Source organism: Cynocephalus volans, chromosome 16, assembly GCF_027409185.1.
Source record: "Cynocephalus volans isolate mCynVol1 chromosome 16, mCynVol1.pri, whole genome shotgun sequence".
Lineage (NCBI taxonomy): Eukaryota > Metazoa > Chordata > Mammalia > Dermoptera > Cynocephalidae > Cynocephalus > Cynocephalus volans.
The window spans coordinates 15,363,892-15,380,499 of record NC_084475.1 but is presented as its reverse complement, the minus strand read 5'-3'; the positions used below and the strand labels follow the sequence as shown (position 1 = coordinate 15,380,499).

The 16,608-nt window shown below is 48.5% G+C and overlaps 1 protein-coding gene across 1 annotated transcript; it reads left to right on the top strand.

Moving 5' to 3' along the window:
• The first annotated feature begins 12,292 nt into the window (after positions 1 to 12,292).
• LOC134364454 (CMRF35-like molecule 5) lies at positions 12,293 to 16,158 on the top strand. The gene is made up of 4 exons (XM_063080371.1): positions 12,293 to 12,653; positions 14,252 to 14,388; positions 15,157 to 15,212; positions 16,059 to 16,158. Exons 1-4 carry the CDS (start codon positions 12,293 to 12,295, stop codon positions 16,156 to 16,158), a joined length of 654 nt encoding a protein of 217 aa, XP_062936441.1.
• Positions 16,159 to 16,608: the final 450 nt, after the last annotated feature.

Sequence of the window (16,608 nt, the reverse complement as noted above, 5' to 3'; positions counted from 1 at the left end):
ACAAATGAAACACACCTGCACAGCCAGCACTCAAATCAAGAAACAAACATTACCACCCCCCCCACCAAAGACCCTCTTGTCTCTTACAGTCATTACCCACAAAGGCAACCATCCACCTGATTTTTTACAACATAAATTAATTTTGTCGGTTCCCGACTTTGTATAAGTGAATCACACATTATACGCTTTTTTGCATCTGGCTTCATTTGGTGAAACTGTGCTTGTGAGATTCATCCACCCTGTAACAATGTAGCTGTATTTGTAGCTTGTTTATTCTCATCATGAGATAGTATTCTATTGGATGAATATACCAAATTTACCCATTTTAGTGTTTATGGGCATTTGTCTAGTTCCAAGTTTTTGGCTACTATGAATAGTGCTGGTATGAACACATTACTTCATGCCTTGCTGAACATCTGTGTACCCTTCTCCGCAGCATCTGAAGGGACCCTCATTCCCTGTATCAGGAGGAACAACTGTGCTGTAGATCAGGCCAAGATCTAATTTCAAAAGAAGTGAAGTTTCAGTAAAAGTTAAAGTTTTAGCCCCAGCAAGTATTTTAGGACAAAGTCAGGGCCCTGATGGGGACAGGTGGGACCCTGAGACTTGGGATGAAACATCTGCCAATGCATTTGAGCACTTGAGCCTCCCATTTCCCTGAAGCCTCTGGATCTGCAAACGTGGCTGGGTGTACTTGTCAGAAGATAATGGCTCTCCCTGTTGAAGATGATTCCAAAGTCACAAATGAAGCAGATACCTCACAGGACAGGACGTTGCTCACCTCCTAAGGACCTACTTCAGGAATCTGCCCTCATTTCCCCTCCTGACCACTAGGCCAATGTCTGAGGCTAAGTGTCAGCAAGGCCGACCTGAGGACATGCTGGGTGTGAAGGGAAGAGGAAAACTAATGCACACTGGTGGGAAATAGAAGGGTGGTGGAAGTGGATCCCAGGGACTAGATCAGGACGGTGGGATGTGATGCTGGATTAGGAAGAGTTTGTCAACTCAGGGGCACTTAACACTTGCAAAGCCAAGCGACTGGGACTAGTGCACTGCGGGGGTGGCTCTTGGAAGCTTGGAAGCAGTGAAGCCCCCATGAAATGAAGAATGGCCATGCAGAGCGTGGAATAGGGGATGAAAAGGCTCAAAGAAGCACAGAGTATGTTTAGGGTGGTGGAACTTTTCTGTATGACACTGCAATGGTGGATACATGCCATGATACATTTGTTCAGACCCAAAGAAAGTACAACACCGAGGTGAACCCTCATGTAAAACATGGACTCTGGGTGATAGATATGTCAATGCAGATTCATCAGTTGTAACCAGTGTATTGCTCTGGGGGGGTGGGATGTTGATAATGGGGGAGTCTGTGCACATGTAGGGGCAGGGGATATGTGGGAAATCGCTGTTCTTTCTGCTTAATTTTGCTGTGGATCTAAAACTGCTCTAAAACGTAAAGTCTATTTTTTAAAAGTTTCAAAAAATTTAGCATGCTCAGATGGAACTATTATATCTGACCTGAAAACCCACCAAATAAGGATTATCCTTAGGACTTCCCAGAAGTCCCTTTACCAGGGAAATAAAAAATATGCTGGCAAGGAGACATGAGCATTACTGAGAGGCTCAGTAGTGGCTGTCCTCTCTAGGCTGGGCTCGCGGGAGGAGATGCCATTATGTAACTGAGCGCCATAGGATCAAAGGGTGGATAGAATTCTAGAACAGCAGAGGGCGGGTGGAAGCACTTAACTGTCCAAGCAAGGTGAGGATAATTAGTGGACCAGGCAGCAAGTTCTGAAAGGAAAAAGAGGCAAGATCACGATCCTAGAGATAAGAGAGGTGACCCAGTGGTTATTTCCCAGGTTTCTGGAAACACAATAGAGATGGATACACTTAGCAATTGGTTCTCATGTGGACTTTTTGGCCTGTGAGTTAAAAGTGATCATCTTGGGAAATGCCAAGGGGAGGCCTCTGAAATTGCCCCTCTGCAGTGGTCAAGATAGTAAATCCAAAACAATATCACATTTGGTGAGAAATACTAGAGATTAGTGCCACCCTCCAAGATTTAAAGGGCTCAAAGCAGTGGTCCCATTATACATGTGCCTTTAATTCACCAACAACAATGGGCTGGTGGAAACTTAAGGAGTGGCTAAGTTGCAGCTTCTGTGCCAGTGGTGTAGATGAACACAATCTGGTGTGTTGTGTATGACCAATGATCTGACGAATGCATCTTTTCTAACACCCATCAGGAAGGGGAACAGAGGCAGTTTGCAGTTACTTGGCATGGGCAACAGTATACTTTCATAGTCTTCCCAAGACTATGTTAATTTTCTTCTTTGCACTATATAGTTCTAAGGAACCTGAATCATTCAGCCATTGCCCAGAACATAAAGTTAATCCCCTGTGCTCATCATATCATGCTTATTGGACCTGATAAAAACAAGGGGCTAGCCACTGGATATGCAGCAGAGACTGTGAGATAAGCCCCACACAAATGCAGGGGCCTGCCATGTCAGAAGTTTTAGGGGTTCGGTGGTCTGGGGCATATTGGACGTATCCTCAAGGTAAAGGACAAGTAAAATATATTGCATTTTGCTGCTTCTGCATCTTACTGAGCCACCTGCTAAAACTCAGGGGAGGCCTTGAAGTCACAGTCAACAGGTGTGATGGAGAGTGATGTTGGAAGTGGGACTGGAGACTGGTGAAGCGATTAGAGCTCTGTGCATGGAGCAGTTCCTCAGACATGCATCCCTCATATGCCTCCAATGTCTGCAGGCAGGCACTGACCCTTAGGTGAAATAGCAGAGGGTTCTTTAACTTAATAGAATGTCTGAGAGACTTCCAGTCAATATGGTGGAATAGATGGTCCCCAGCATCACTCCCTCCCACAAATCAACGAATTTACACCTATAAAAAAGCAACAACAGCCAAGCTGGGGCTGCAAGAGCTCAAAGGAAGAGAAGGAGAGATCTATGGAGTGCAAGAAGGTGGGAGAAGCCACGATGAGAGAAAGAAAAAAACATCTGACCATTTTGAGCCCCGGCTGCTTCCAGGAGGAAGCTGCTGAGTGCTCGGAGCAGGAGCCAGCAGAAGCTGCATCTGTGCCCTCTGGATGAAATTGCTTGGAGATGGTACGGGAGAAGAGGGCCTTTGCAAGCTGGGGCAGTGGGGGGCCTTGGCCATGTCCTCCAGACACACACAGCCAGCTCAGCGACGACCACTGAGCCGCAGCAGGAGGGGACCCAGGTTCCCGAGCTGGGATGGTGGGAGATGAGGGCTTTTGCTACACCCCCCTGACATCTGCCCCCAGCCTGGCATTGACCAGGCCACTGCTGGAAGCCCCCTGGTCTCCCCTGTGGGAATGAGGGGGGTGCCACAGGCCTCAATCCCACTCCTCCTCCTTTCACCTTCTTCCATCCCATTTCCTTCCCTTTTCCCCTTTCTCCCTCCCTCCCAACTGCTCTGCAACAATATCCTAGAATGTAAAAAATAATATTAATAAAATTAAATTAAAAAAATAATAGAATGTCTGAGAAACCAATGGCACTTAGAGAGGATGCTGCAGCCTAGCTCCAGTCCTCTTCCAATCCTCTGGAGTTTAGCAGGCCCCTCTCTGCCCATGCACCTTAAAACAAAGCTTACAAGTTAAGAAGGGATCAAAGGCTTGGAGAATTTGGCATGATAAAATGGAACTATTTTATGTACTCTTTTACTTCTATATCCTCTAAGGTCTCAGTCAGCAATGTCCTGGCTTATTCTCAGCTGTGACCTGATAACCAAGAATTATCAGACATTTGAGGCAGGCCCGTAATATAGAAGAGAAGGACCAAATGAAACAAAACAACAAAAGAAAAACATGGCCCCAGAGCGAGGGGAACAGAACAGAAGAGAGTTCAGGGAACAGAAGAGAATTTGAAAAACATCAGCAGTCACAGAACAAAAAAGAGCTTTTCGAAATAAAAATATAATTTCTAAACTAAACATTTGATCCAGAGGTTGGAAGATCCAGGGGTACAAAATAAAACAAAAACCTCCCCAAATGCAGAACAAACCCTGCACAGCTTGTAAATAAAAAGAAAAAAAAAAAAAAAAAAAAAAAGAGAGACACAAAGAATCAACTCAGGGAGGAGACAGGAAGGGAGCAGGTGACAGAGGAGGAGGGAGGGGACCTCTGAGGGATGTGGGAGAGATCCCTGGCAGGTCCCTTTGGAGGTCACTGGAGTAAGGAATTTTGGTGCAGTGGAGTGGCCCACAGCCAACAGCCAGGGGAAACACGCCAGGTGACGGGAGGAAGGATCTGGGGTAAAATGAGGCTGAAGAGAAAAGTCAGCTTCTCTGTCCTTACACCCCCCCCCACTGCGGCCTGTGCTGCTGATGATTCAGGACCCAGAAGAGGCCATCCCAAGGGGAGGGGAGGAGGTCAGGCTCAGGCAAGGATTACAGCCCAGGGCAGGAAGAGGGGTTTGAGACACACTGTCTGGGGCTGACTGGCAGGAGTCTGGGGCACAGGCTGTTCTCCAGCCAGGCTGGAGCACAGAGCCATCAGGTCTCCATCACTGTCCCAGAGCTCTTCTCTCCATTGCCAGCTTTGTCCTCTCCTCCTGGCAGCAGATCCCTGGACTCTTCAACTCTGAGTTCCCCATTGCTCTTTCTCCTCAGCTCATAAGCACTTGCCTGCAAACCTGACCAGGCCTGGATCCTTTTCCATTCCCGCACACACAAAAGTTTCAACACAGCTTGCATCACACACTCTCAGTCTTCTCAAAGGACACCACTTTTCTCCTAATATGTAAAAACAGAAGTAGCTGCAGACATAGCAGGAAGTGAGTGAGAGAGAAACTCAAAATGGATTTAAGCAGGTTCAGGGCATTCACTTCTGAGCTTGGCTTCAAGTCCTTGAAGGGCATTGGGCACTTGTTATCACTGAGGAGAGGAGACAGGACCATGTGGCTGCCCCCTGCTCTGCTCCTTCTCATCGTCTTAGGTGAGTGGGGCTGGGGCTTTAAGGGGGCACTGGAATGACAGGGGCTGGACAGGAGACAGAGTGGGTCTGTCCTGGGGAAGCAGACCAGTCAGGGAAAATGGCAGGGCCAATTCATTCATCCAGACATGTATTTATTAAATATATATCAAGCTTTTGCTACCTGACAGGTTCTATGTTAGGAACTGCAGAAACAAAAAAACAGAATAAAAGTAAAACCCTTCTTTTTAGAACGTTTCCCAGCCCTTGCTGCTCTCATAAACAGACGAATGAAAGAGTGATGGATGAACTAACGAATGAATCCATTCTTGAGGAAATTTTAAGGAGTGCAGATACTCAGGTGCCAGCTCAGATCCACTCGATCATGGCAGGGGTCAGGTATCTGGATAGTTTAAGTCTCCACAGCTGGTCTCGCTGTGTAGCCACAGCCGAGAAACTTCCTCTAAGTAGCTCAGAGTACAGGGAGGAAGACAGGCGGCGAGGCAGGGACGTAACAGCTCTCTGCAATGTTGCTCAACCCCTCACGTCGGCCTGCTGGAATTTCTGCACCCGACAAGCCAAAGACCAGACCATCGTCCAGGGCAGTAAGTACAACAATCGAGGTAGATACAAAGTGGTGTCACTGGGGAGTGGCTGAGCTGACCAGAGATTAGAAGGTCTCTGTTTCTGGGCTCCACGTAAAGTCCCTGGGGAGCAGCTGGCACTTGAAGCTCAGAGAAGACAGGAGCTAGGGAAGTGACAGCACATGGCTGCTCCCACCTCCGTTCTTCTAACTCTTCCAGGTGAGAGCCACTGACACTGAGGAAGTGGAAGCACAGGGCTTGGGGCAGAGGGCAGAGTCTGTCCTCTGGGAAGTAAAATGACCACAGGTATTCACTCATGGACTTATCAAATCTGTAGGCGAAAATCCTCCAATAGGGAGATTTGCATGCAGAAAGTTTACTGGGGAGACATGAATGTTATTATTGTCTTCATTTGGTAGCTAATAAGGGTAAAAAGAGTACATATGTGTGTGTTAGGTAGCTCAGACTGCCAAAGCAAAATACCATAGACCGGGGGCTTAGACAACGGACAATTCTTTCTCACAGTTCTGGAGGTTGGAAATTCTGAGATCAAGTATCTGGTGAGGACTTTCTGGCTTGTAGGCTGCCACCTCCTCACGTGTCCTCACATAAACTCTTCTTTGTGTGCACTTGGGTGGAGAGGGACAGAGATGTACAGAGAGAAAGCAAGAGTGCTCTCTGGTGACTCCTATTATAAGAGCTCTAATCCCATTATGGGGGCCCCACCCTTGTGACTTCATCTAACCATAATCACCTCCCAGAGGCCCCCCATCTCCAAATGCCATCACATTAGGGGTTAGGGCTTCCACATATGAATTCTGGGGTAGCACAAACATTCAGTCCATAGCAATACGGATGCTGAGTTGATAAGGGGTGAAAAGTGCTAGTTCCCCTCTTGTGAATTTGACAACATTACCACCTCCTCAAAGGCTGCTTTGGCATCACAGAGGGAAATCCCAGAATCCCTTTCCCCAAATCACCTTCCCTCTGTGGGTTTGAATTTATCAATAGAAGCACTTGGCAGAGATTTAGAAAGTGGAAAAGAGGCCATTATTCTCTGGGGGCTGCTGAGGCACACATGGGCAGATGAGAGACAGGTGGCTTCTTGGCAACCCTCACTCTGCGGATGTAGACTGAGATTATTGGTGGGAATTTCTTGGAGACCCTTCAAAACTGCAGCAGCTTCTTTGGGCTCTGCAGAAAACCTGTATTGGAACTTCTAGCTGTGATCAGTGTTAATTTCTCCTTTGTTGCAGGGGAGCTGCTCTGTGCATTTTAGGGTGTTTAGTGGAATCCGTGGTCTCTACCCACTAGATGCCAATAGCATCTCCCTCCCCCATGTGATAATCAAAACTATCTCCAGATGTTGCCCAGTGTCCTCTGGCAAAATCATCCCTGGGTCAGAACTACCGCTTTAAGGCCACCCTTAAATTTACCTTAAAATGCTAGAACCATTCACTTGGAGGCGACATCAGCTTAATGTGCAAAACCAGCTGAAATCAGGCCAAATATCTTTCTTCTTCTGTTAACTGTTGACAAGGAATATGGATTGAGGAATAGGCAAGGCAGCAGGTGTGGCGTGGTCCATGCCATGGCGGAGTCCTGAAAAGAATAGCTTGAACTGCCCTCTCCGAGTTGGCAAGGCTGCCAGAGGGAGAGCTGCTGGCAGGGCCACGGCTACGAGCACTTGCTTTCGCTGTAAGGATCTCTGCCTTGGCATAGTGGTACTGCTTTTACTTTCTCTTTTGATGTTTTGGTCAGTGTGGCAGTTTCCTGAGTTTCCGAAAGACGCAGAAAATGACACACAAATAGTTGTTGTCATAAAATTAGATAGTCCAACCAAAGATCCAGGAAGACTGAATAATTCCAAATTGTCCCTTTTGAGTCAATTAATTACGCCAACAGATGTTTCAAAAACAATTGCCTTTACCGGAGAAATTAATAAATAAAAGAAATCCCCATCCTCTCCCTACCATCTGGGTGAACAGATATATGGGATACAAAATGGGGAAAGGAAAAATTTAGTATCCCCCTAGGGGACATCCAAAATATGATGTAAGTTGGCAAACATCATTTATTGGAGATTGTATTAATGGCAAGAGAATGGTTGGCATTAATGAGAAATTATATGATTGGGACAAATTAAGTATATGGGAACGAAACCGTAGAACCCCCTTTACTTGGTGGTGTCCAGTTTTAATAAATCATTAAAAATCAGGTATTGGGATAAAAATATATGCTGTAAAATTATTAAACCTGCAAAATTAGATCTTAGAAGAATAAGAGAGTGCACCTGGTTTTGTGAGGGATGGTGCTGTACACAACGACACTTTAACATTTAGATCAAGATTACAGGGCCACAGCCAATGCATAACCTCAAAATATGCATGATAATGCTGCTCAAATATCCATTGTTCCTTTTCATTCCACTAGAACATAAAATCATTAGACCCCTATTAGAATTTAAATGTTAGCATTGTTCCTTTTTAGCAAATTTGTACTTACATTTAACAATAGTCATAGGTCATATGACAGTACTGTCTATCACTTTGTAACCGCAATAGCCGCCACCCTGTTAATAGGGTAGATATTAACCACAGCTTGCCAACAGGAAAATGTCACAGGGTTAACTTCAGGACAATGAGAAGATGGTTCTGATCTGATAACCTGATACCAAAAAGGAAGCACAAACTAATCACATGAGACATGCTGATGAAGGGAAAAAACTGGCTGACCACCAAAAAAATTTCCCCCGTGCTTTTTGAATTATTGACTCAAGCTTGCTGATGTAATAAAAATAGTACCCAAAGCCCCCCTACAGAGTTGTAAATTTAAATAAAAGGCATTGTCTCATTCTCTACGGGGCTCCAGCCCCAAAGCGCTGACAGCCCACAGAGAGAGAACGTGCATAGTGATGCATCAAGGTCTCCATCTGTGTTTGTTATTTTCGCTGACCCTCTCCATCCCTTTTCGGGTACCCACCCCTCACTGAAGCTGGACTTCAGCACAGGTGTAACTACCACAAGAGTCTGACCACTTGTGAGTACAACTTACTTGTCCCTCCAGGACCTGCTGATTCCCTCTAATATAGACCATTTCCACTTGACTTTCCGTCTCCAAGAATCTCAGTTCAGGTGATACACTGGCAAACAACACAATCTATAAAATTGCATAAATGCTGTAGTAAAGGAATGTACATCCTGCCAAGTGAGTTCTGCTCCCTGTGCCAGTGAAGGGTGTACACAGGAGTCCAGGACAGAGAGAAAGCAAGAGTGCTCTCTGGTGTCTCTTATTATAAGAGATCTAATCCCATCATGAGGATTGCCCTCATGACTCATCTAACCCTGATGTGGGGGCAGAGAGGGATGCTAGACCGAAGGTGCTATATGAGCAAAGGCTCAGGGCCTGACTACAATCTTGCAGAATATACAGGCAGCCTGAGGGAGCTAGACTACTGAGTGCATGGTGAGACTTTGCAAGAGAAGGTAGCAGCAAATATAAGCTCAAGTAGGGTGCCGATTTTGAATTCCATGCCAAGGAGCTTGCACTTACCCCTGAAGGAAGCAGGTTAAGGTTCGTAAGCATGTAGTGTGTGTCTGTGTAAGAGGCTAGCCTTTGAGAAGGAGGAAGCCCAGATGTCTCTGCGACTAGATTTTTAATTCAGCAACCCACCAAAGCAAGAGTGCACAACCAGAGGTGGGGTGTATTGCCCTGGATGAATGGAGATAATTTTCAGTGACAGGTGGTCCGTGGGGTGAGGAGTGAGCAGAGGCCACTGTGTTCGGTGGTTGCGAGGTGAGAGTAGAACTGTGAAAAGTGGTGTAGGCAAAAGCTGAATGTAGGGGACTAAGGAGTGTTAGGAGCCAAGCTGAGCTGAGTGCTGAGCTGCCCTGTGTCCAGTTGCCCATTAAGACAACAATCACTGTCTGTGACAGTGTAAGAGGCTGGACAGGAGAAAGTGCTGGCTACCCTCCCCATTTCCTGTTCCTTTCCCCCATGGGATGGCCCTGGGTGGGGTCAGATGGATCACCACAGGCATTGGGGACATCTCAGCCCAGGAAGTGCTGCTCAAATGGCTTCTGCAGTTTTGTGGACCTGGCAGTGGGGAGAGAGTGGGGATAAGGGCTAAGGAGGAAGAGTTCTGAGTCCTGAGTCAGAGTGGAGAAGTGTCTTTGTCTTCCCCTCCCCTGATAAGAAGGTCTCCCAAGAAGGCTTCAGCCAAAGGCTCCTGGTAAAGAGAACTGTGAAAGCAGCTGCCTGGGCCAGGAAGCACATGAGCATAAGAGCCTGGCCAGCAGGGGTGGCTGAGTCATTCCCGTGCTCCCCTCAGCAACTGTGATGTGCTGGCATTGACCAAGTTTGGAGAGGGGAGGGCAGCTCCTGGAGACCCGCTGGTAAAGCCTTCATAATCGCCCGTGGTCAGGCTTGAACAATCTGACGCAGTTTTCTGGTCAAGAAACAAACTCCTCATCTCCACCCCTTAATTTTTCAGGACCCGAGCAAGAAATATAGGCAATTGCATCATGGTCCTGAAAGGGTCAGACTTTGAGGGGCTCTGACAACAAACAGGTAATAAGCCTGAGGCCACAGTGGATCATGATCACAAGCAAAATTATTCTAAGTGGGATGATCAGGCCTGTGTGGAGCAGTGAATGTAGCCAGGAGCCCCAGCCACTGCCATGCTGGGAAAAGCTGTCCCTTAGCCCATCTGGGCCTCCTTTAGAGAGCCAGGAGGCCTTGTCCCTCTATGTCTCATGATGGTCTGTGCTACTGTATAGCATGAGCTATTGGCAATCACACACACTCCTCCCTGGCTGTCCTCTGTGGTTATCCAACATGACTTCTGGCCAAGAAGTTGAGGCTGCTGAAGTAGTGCCATTGATGACCTCAGCAAGGGCCAAGGGTGGGTTGTGCACCTCTTCTAATTGAATCACCCGACAGTGGGAAAAGTTGCCTGAGTGTATGCACAGAATGCCTGGGTTTGGAATTAATGCCTTAGCTGGGATAGCACAATATACTCAGTGGGAGGGCGCTGTTTTGAATATTCGGAAGTATTAAAAAATGTCACATCAAGCAGTCAGAAACACAACCAGGGTCCTAGGCAGGAGTTGAGGGAAGCCTTCACTGCCTGGCAGCAGGCAGGAGCATGCCAAAAACACCATTCCTGCGTGGGTGGTCCACCACAGCCATACACAGTTGCAGCAAAAGTGGCTCACTGCCACAGTAGTAGCCACAGCCACCATGCAGGCAGCCCACCAGACACTCAGCTGCATTGACACAAGGAGAGTCACCAGCAGAGACCAGAAAAGGAAGAGGAAGCCTCTCTCCTCCAAGCCCAATCCAGAGTAACAGAAGAAGCAATTGCTCTACCAGATGACCAGACATCGATTTATAGATACTAGAAGTATGAAAAAATAACAAAATATGACTTTATGAACAAAACCCCCAAAGCACAGGCAACAAAGAAAAAAATAAGCACATGGGATTATATCAAACTAAAAAGCTTCTGCACAGCAAAAGGAACAGCTAACGGAGCAAAAAAGACGACCTACAGCATGGGAGAAAATATTTGCAAACTATGCATCTGACAAGGGATTGATAACCAGAATATATAAGGAACTCAAAGAGTATAACAGTAAAAAAGCAAGTAACCCAATTAAAAAATGAGCGAAGGAGCTGAATGGGCATTTCTAAAAGGAAGATGTACAAATGGCCAACAGACACATGAAAAAATGCTCAATGTCACTAAGCATCAGGGAAATGCAAATCAAAACCACACTGAGATGTCATCTCACACCATTTAGACGGGCCGTTATCAAAAAGACAGAGAATAACAAATGCTGGCGAGGAAGTGGAGAAGGGAACCCTCCTACACTGTTGGTGGGACTATAAATTAGTGCAGCCACTATGGAAAACAGCATGGGAGAGTTACTTAACCTCTCTGAGCCTTGGTCCCTCACCAATAAAATGGTGATGACACTAATTTCCAACTCAAAGGTTGTCGGGAGGATTGAGCAAATTCAATAAAACCTCTCCCAAGCTAGAAAATGGTAGGGATGGGACTCACACCCAGGAGTCCTGGACTCCAGAGCCCATGCGATAACCCCTGAGCTAGGCTGCCACTGAAAGAACTTGGGGATTTTGTGCCGTTTGGGATGATCTCTGCCCCTCCCCAGGTGGTGGTGGGATTTCTGGCATGGCAAGTGCTTCTGCGCCCCCCGCCCCTGGCCTTCCTTGGCTCTGGCCCAGTTTGAGGGAGAGGGAGGGGGGGGCACAACCCATCCCAACCCAGGACAGGAGTGGCCCAAGAAGGGGAGAGCCCAGGATGTGGGGAGTCCCTTTGAACCACCCCCTGCCTGTAGGCCAGACCCAGTGTGGGGTCTCTGGGTTCCCAGTGTCATGTGGGGTTGTGTGCATGTTGAAGGTGCTGCACATTGATGGTGCTGCAGAGACACAGGCTTGCTTGGCTGGCTCATCAGCTTGGCCTGTCCAGGCATGGCAGGTGAGAGCCTCTACCCAAGCAGTGCTGGGAACCAGGCCTCTGAATGGGCAGAAGGGTGGGGGCAGCCGCCCTTGAATGAGGAGACTGGGGCAAGAGAATGGAGAGAGTTTTCAATGAGGGGTAGTCCGTGGGGTGAGGAGTGAGCAGAGGCCACTCTGTTCAGTGGTTGTTAGGAAGCACTTGGATTTGAGAGCTATTCCCAGTGCAGGAGGCTGTGGCCCTGTCCTCGGGGTGGGAGGTGACAGGTGCATGGATTTGTGTTTTCCAGTCATCTCTGCTGCCAAGGATGCGATCACTAGTCCAGAAGCAGTGAGTGGCGTGGAGCGGGGTTCACTGACTGTGCAGTGTCGCTATGACCAGCAATGGGAGACCCACAAGAAGTGGTGGTGTCGAGGAGCTACTTGGAGCAGCTGCAAGATCCTTGTTAAAACCACTGGGTCAGAGCAGACGGTGAAGATGGACCGTGTGTCCATCAGGGATGATCAGAAAAACCACATGTTCACTGTGACCATGGAGGATCTGAGGAGAGATGACGCTGACACTTACTGGTGTGGAATTGAGAGAACTGGAACTGACCTTGGGGTCACAGTTAAAGTGACCATTGACCCAGGTAATTGTGTGTAGGTGTGGATGTGTCCCTCAGGGCCTGCTCTGTCCTGGGTCCTGAGGTCACACTCAAGTGACTTAATTGTAACTCAGAGTGACCTGTCACAGAGGGTGGTGGAGTCCTGAGGTCTCATAGAACCCCGAAGGACCCCTTAGGATTGGAGGGGCAGGGCTTCTCCTAAACGCCCCCATGGCTCCCAAGGCCTCCTCTACCATGGGATTAAACCTTTCCAAGCACAGTTTTTTCTCTGCACAGCTCAGCAGTACCTGAGTCTATTATCCGTAAAGGACAAGGCGATGGTCTCCAGTTTTAGTCCAGGAACCAAAGGGACCCCCTCCCATGATACCCAGAGGCCCCAGTCCCTGCCAGTGCTTTCCTGGGATCACTGGTGGCCAGGTGTGCCCTGCTCTTTGTGGAGTTCTGGGCTGGGACTTCCCAGGCACTGTTCCCACCCCCACTCCATACCCAACTTGGGGAGAAAAGACCCAGCATAGTCTGGGTGCTGTTGTCTAATTCCTGAGGTCTAGAAAGGCCTTCACAGTCAAACGGCTGCATTCCTGGTGCCTGAAATCCCACCTTGAGCCACTTGTGAATTTGGGCTTAAGAATGTTCTCTTGCTAAGTCCTTCTAGAATGCAAACATCCTGGGAGGGCCAGCTCAGAGACCCAGTGCCTTGGTTTACATGAGTTTATCTGCTGGGCTCTGCTTCTGCTGCTCCCAGACAGGCAGCACCGGCTCACAGGGCACTTGTGGCACAGGGGGAGCCCCACAGTCCTCAGGGCTCCAGCCACACCCGGAACCTCTGAGCTGTGTTCTCATGTGGGCTTGGGTGGCAGGGCTTGAAGAAGACAGCGTCTCCTACCAGAGTCACCAGCTCCCCCCTCCTTGGAACCATACAAGCCTGACAGTCACACTACAGTGGAGCCTCCAACTGAGTCTCAGGGGCCTTTAAGACCCAGTTTGGCACCCTTATATGTTGAAGCCCTGACCCCAGCACCCCAGAGTTTGCCTGTATTTTGGAGATAGGATGGGGGGCTCTGAGGACAGACCCAGAGGACTCAAGATCTGCCTGGTCTCTGCCTAGATGCTTCCTTCCAGGGACCAACCAAAGCTTCTAAGGCAGGTGAGGCTGAGTCTAGAGTCCCCAGTAGGGCTCAGAGGCAGTCAGAGGAGGAGAGGGCAAGGCCCCTGGAGAAGGGTGGACTGTGTTCCTCTCCTTTGCTAGTGCAACTTTTACAATAATGGGTTCAGAGTCCTTCACCTCTCACCCATAGCCAGACATGAGTGCAGAGAGTGAGGGAGCCAGGGAGGAGGATCTCCTGGAGTTTCTTACCCAAGCTCATGTTAGACAGGACTCTGAGATACTCTGGACTTGGGCTTCTGGGATTCATGCTTCTCTCCATACCTGATAAAATAAGACATAAGAGTTAATGTTCCCTTTGAGGATGGCTTACATAGTGATTAAATAGTTTTTCTTTATAAAAGAATTCATGTAATGGTTTGGAAGATAACCAGAAAGTCTTGGTTGCCAAAGGGAACACTCCTTAATTCCTAAGGGGGGAGCCTTTGAGCCACCCCCAGACCTGAACTGTTTAAGGCAGGAGTGAACTATGTTCTGCTCTGTATGTTCAGCTACAGCAAGTCCAGCTGTAGCAACAACAAGTTTGGCTTTTGTACCTTCAACCACTGCGAAGACCACCAGCAGCCAACCAGTGACTCACACCAGTCCCCTCACCAGGTAAGCGGAGCTGGGTCCCGCAGCTTTCCTGCAGCCTGGCCCCATGCCTTCCCCTCTAGGAGGGTTGCCCGATAAAACACAGGGTGCCCAGTTAAACTGGAATTTCAGACAAACAAGAAATAATATTTTGTTAGCATAGTATATCCCAAATAGTTCATGGGGTATACTTATACTAGCAAAGTATAGGTCGTTTATCTGAACTTCAAATTTAATTGAGCATCCTGTATTTTTATTGGCTAAATCTAATAACCCTAGCTTCAGGCTGGGACCCCAGTATTGACTTCTGACGTAACCTTGTATCAGTAGAGTCACTGCAGTCAGAGGTGGGCTTCTCCAGCCTCGGTTTATCTTTGAGTACAATATGATTTTCCATCTAAGCTTCAGCTACATGAAGGCAAGATCTTCAGCTGGGTGTCAGGAGAAGAGACTGGTCTCTCTCTTACATGCTCCCACCTACCAGGAGGCAAGAGAGAGTATCAAGGTTTGGCCTCTAATGGGTTAGAAGGAAAGTCTCCTCTCCTGTCTGCTCCTGGTTGCTGCCAAAGAGCAAATCCCCCCAAGTACTGGAGGCGGGAGTGGAAAATGCTGAAAGGGAGCTCAGGAAGCTGGGAGCTGAGCTTCCTCACCCTCCCCACTTGGCAGAGGGGTATGGAGTGCCAGTCTGATGCTCCCCACCCTAGGAAGTGTCCAGAGGAATTCCCACAAGGTCAGAACCTGCTAGCTTGCCTGGTTTAATGCCCTCACGGCCTGCTGTGTTCAAGCCCACAGGTCAAGCCAGAGCCCAAACCACTGACCTCCTGCTCCTGCTGGAACCTGGGGCAGAGGTCCATCTCTCTAGCTCCTTCCTCTGGGAATTTCCCTTTAGGGCTTGCTAGTTCCCTCTCTAGTACAACTCTGTTCCTTTCGTTCACCCAATCTTGAGTTATGCAAATGTGTCTGAAGAGCTCCAGCTTTTCAGGCTTGCTTTAGGACTCCTCTCTTCTCCTCAGTGCTTTTGTGCAAGTTGGTGGGATTTTAGCTGTTGGGACATCAGAGGGCAAGAGATTCCAGACATATGGAAGAGCCCCAGAGAGAGCAAACCTTGGGAAAGGGCCGTGTCTCAAGGACGTGCAAGGGCATTTTGATCTCTCCTCTACCTTCCTGGAATACTTTCCATCTATGACTCATCCAGCATTCTGGAATTGACTGTACTTTTGGTTTCTCAAATTCATCCATGAGCTGAGAGTGTCCTCAAGGTGGGCTGAGGAAAAAAACAAGGATGGCCCAAGGAGGGAGGTTGCAGACCCTGGGAAGTGGGTGAAGGATGGCGAGGGAGTAGGGGGCTGTGGGTCAATAAGGTTCAGGGCCTTACAGACCCATAGGGAATAACAAGGGGACTTAAGGAACCGCAGGGACAGGTGCTGAAGGGGAGTTACGGGAGGCCAGCCAAAAAGGCTGGATGGTAGTCAACAGGAAGGGGCCTTAAATTTCAGGCTAAGCTTATTGGGGGCACTTAAGGCCTAGCCTGGGAGCAGCATGACTGTGTCCCTCCAAGAGGGCTGTCCTGGCTGGGGTCCCAGGCTTGCCCTCACATAGTTATTGAAAGCCAGGATCTGGGCACAGTGAGAACTGGGAAGACTGAGACCTCTGCCCCAGGAGGCAGCTCATTTCCTGTCACTGTGTCCCCACAGGTCCCTACTCAGCAGCGTCCACTTCCTGCTCCTGGTCTTCCTGGAGGTGCCCCTGCTCCTGGGCATGGTAGGTGCTGTCCTTTGGGTGAACAGGTCTTAGAGACGCTCTGGGGGGAGCCAGAGTCAGTCGGAATCAGTAGTGCCTATGCCCACTGACAGGGCCTTTCTTCCTTCTAAGGCCTCCTGTTAGAAAATGCCAGAAAGACGTGCATTTGCCCTGGGCCCCGGCTCCATGGTGGACACACGTAACCTCAAGCTTGTGAGCCACCTGCAACGTTAATGGACTCCCTTTGGCATTCCATGAGGTTCAGGGTTCCAGCCAGTAATAGGTTTCAAAATTCTAGATCCTGTAAAAATAGAAAAACTGAACCAAACTCTGGCAATGGGCCAACTGGGAATGAAGACTCGGGTCCACAAGTGAGCAGAGGTCGTTGGGGTTCCATCCTGGCTGCATTTTTGCCACTTGTGGGGAAGGGAAGCCTGGAGCCAGCTCCATTCCTCGCTTCCTGGATGGACACTCCGAAGATGAGGCTGACGTCACATCCTCTCT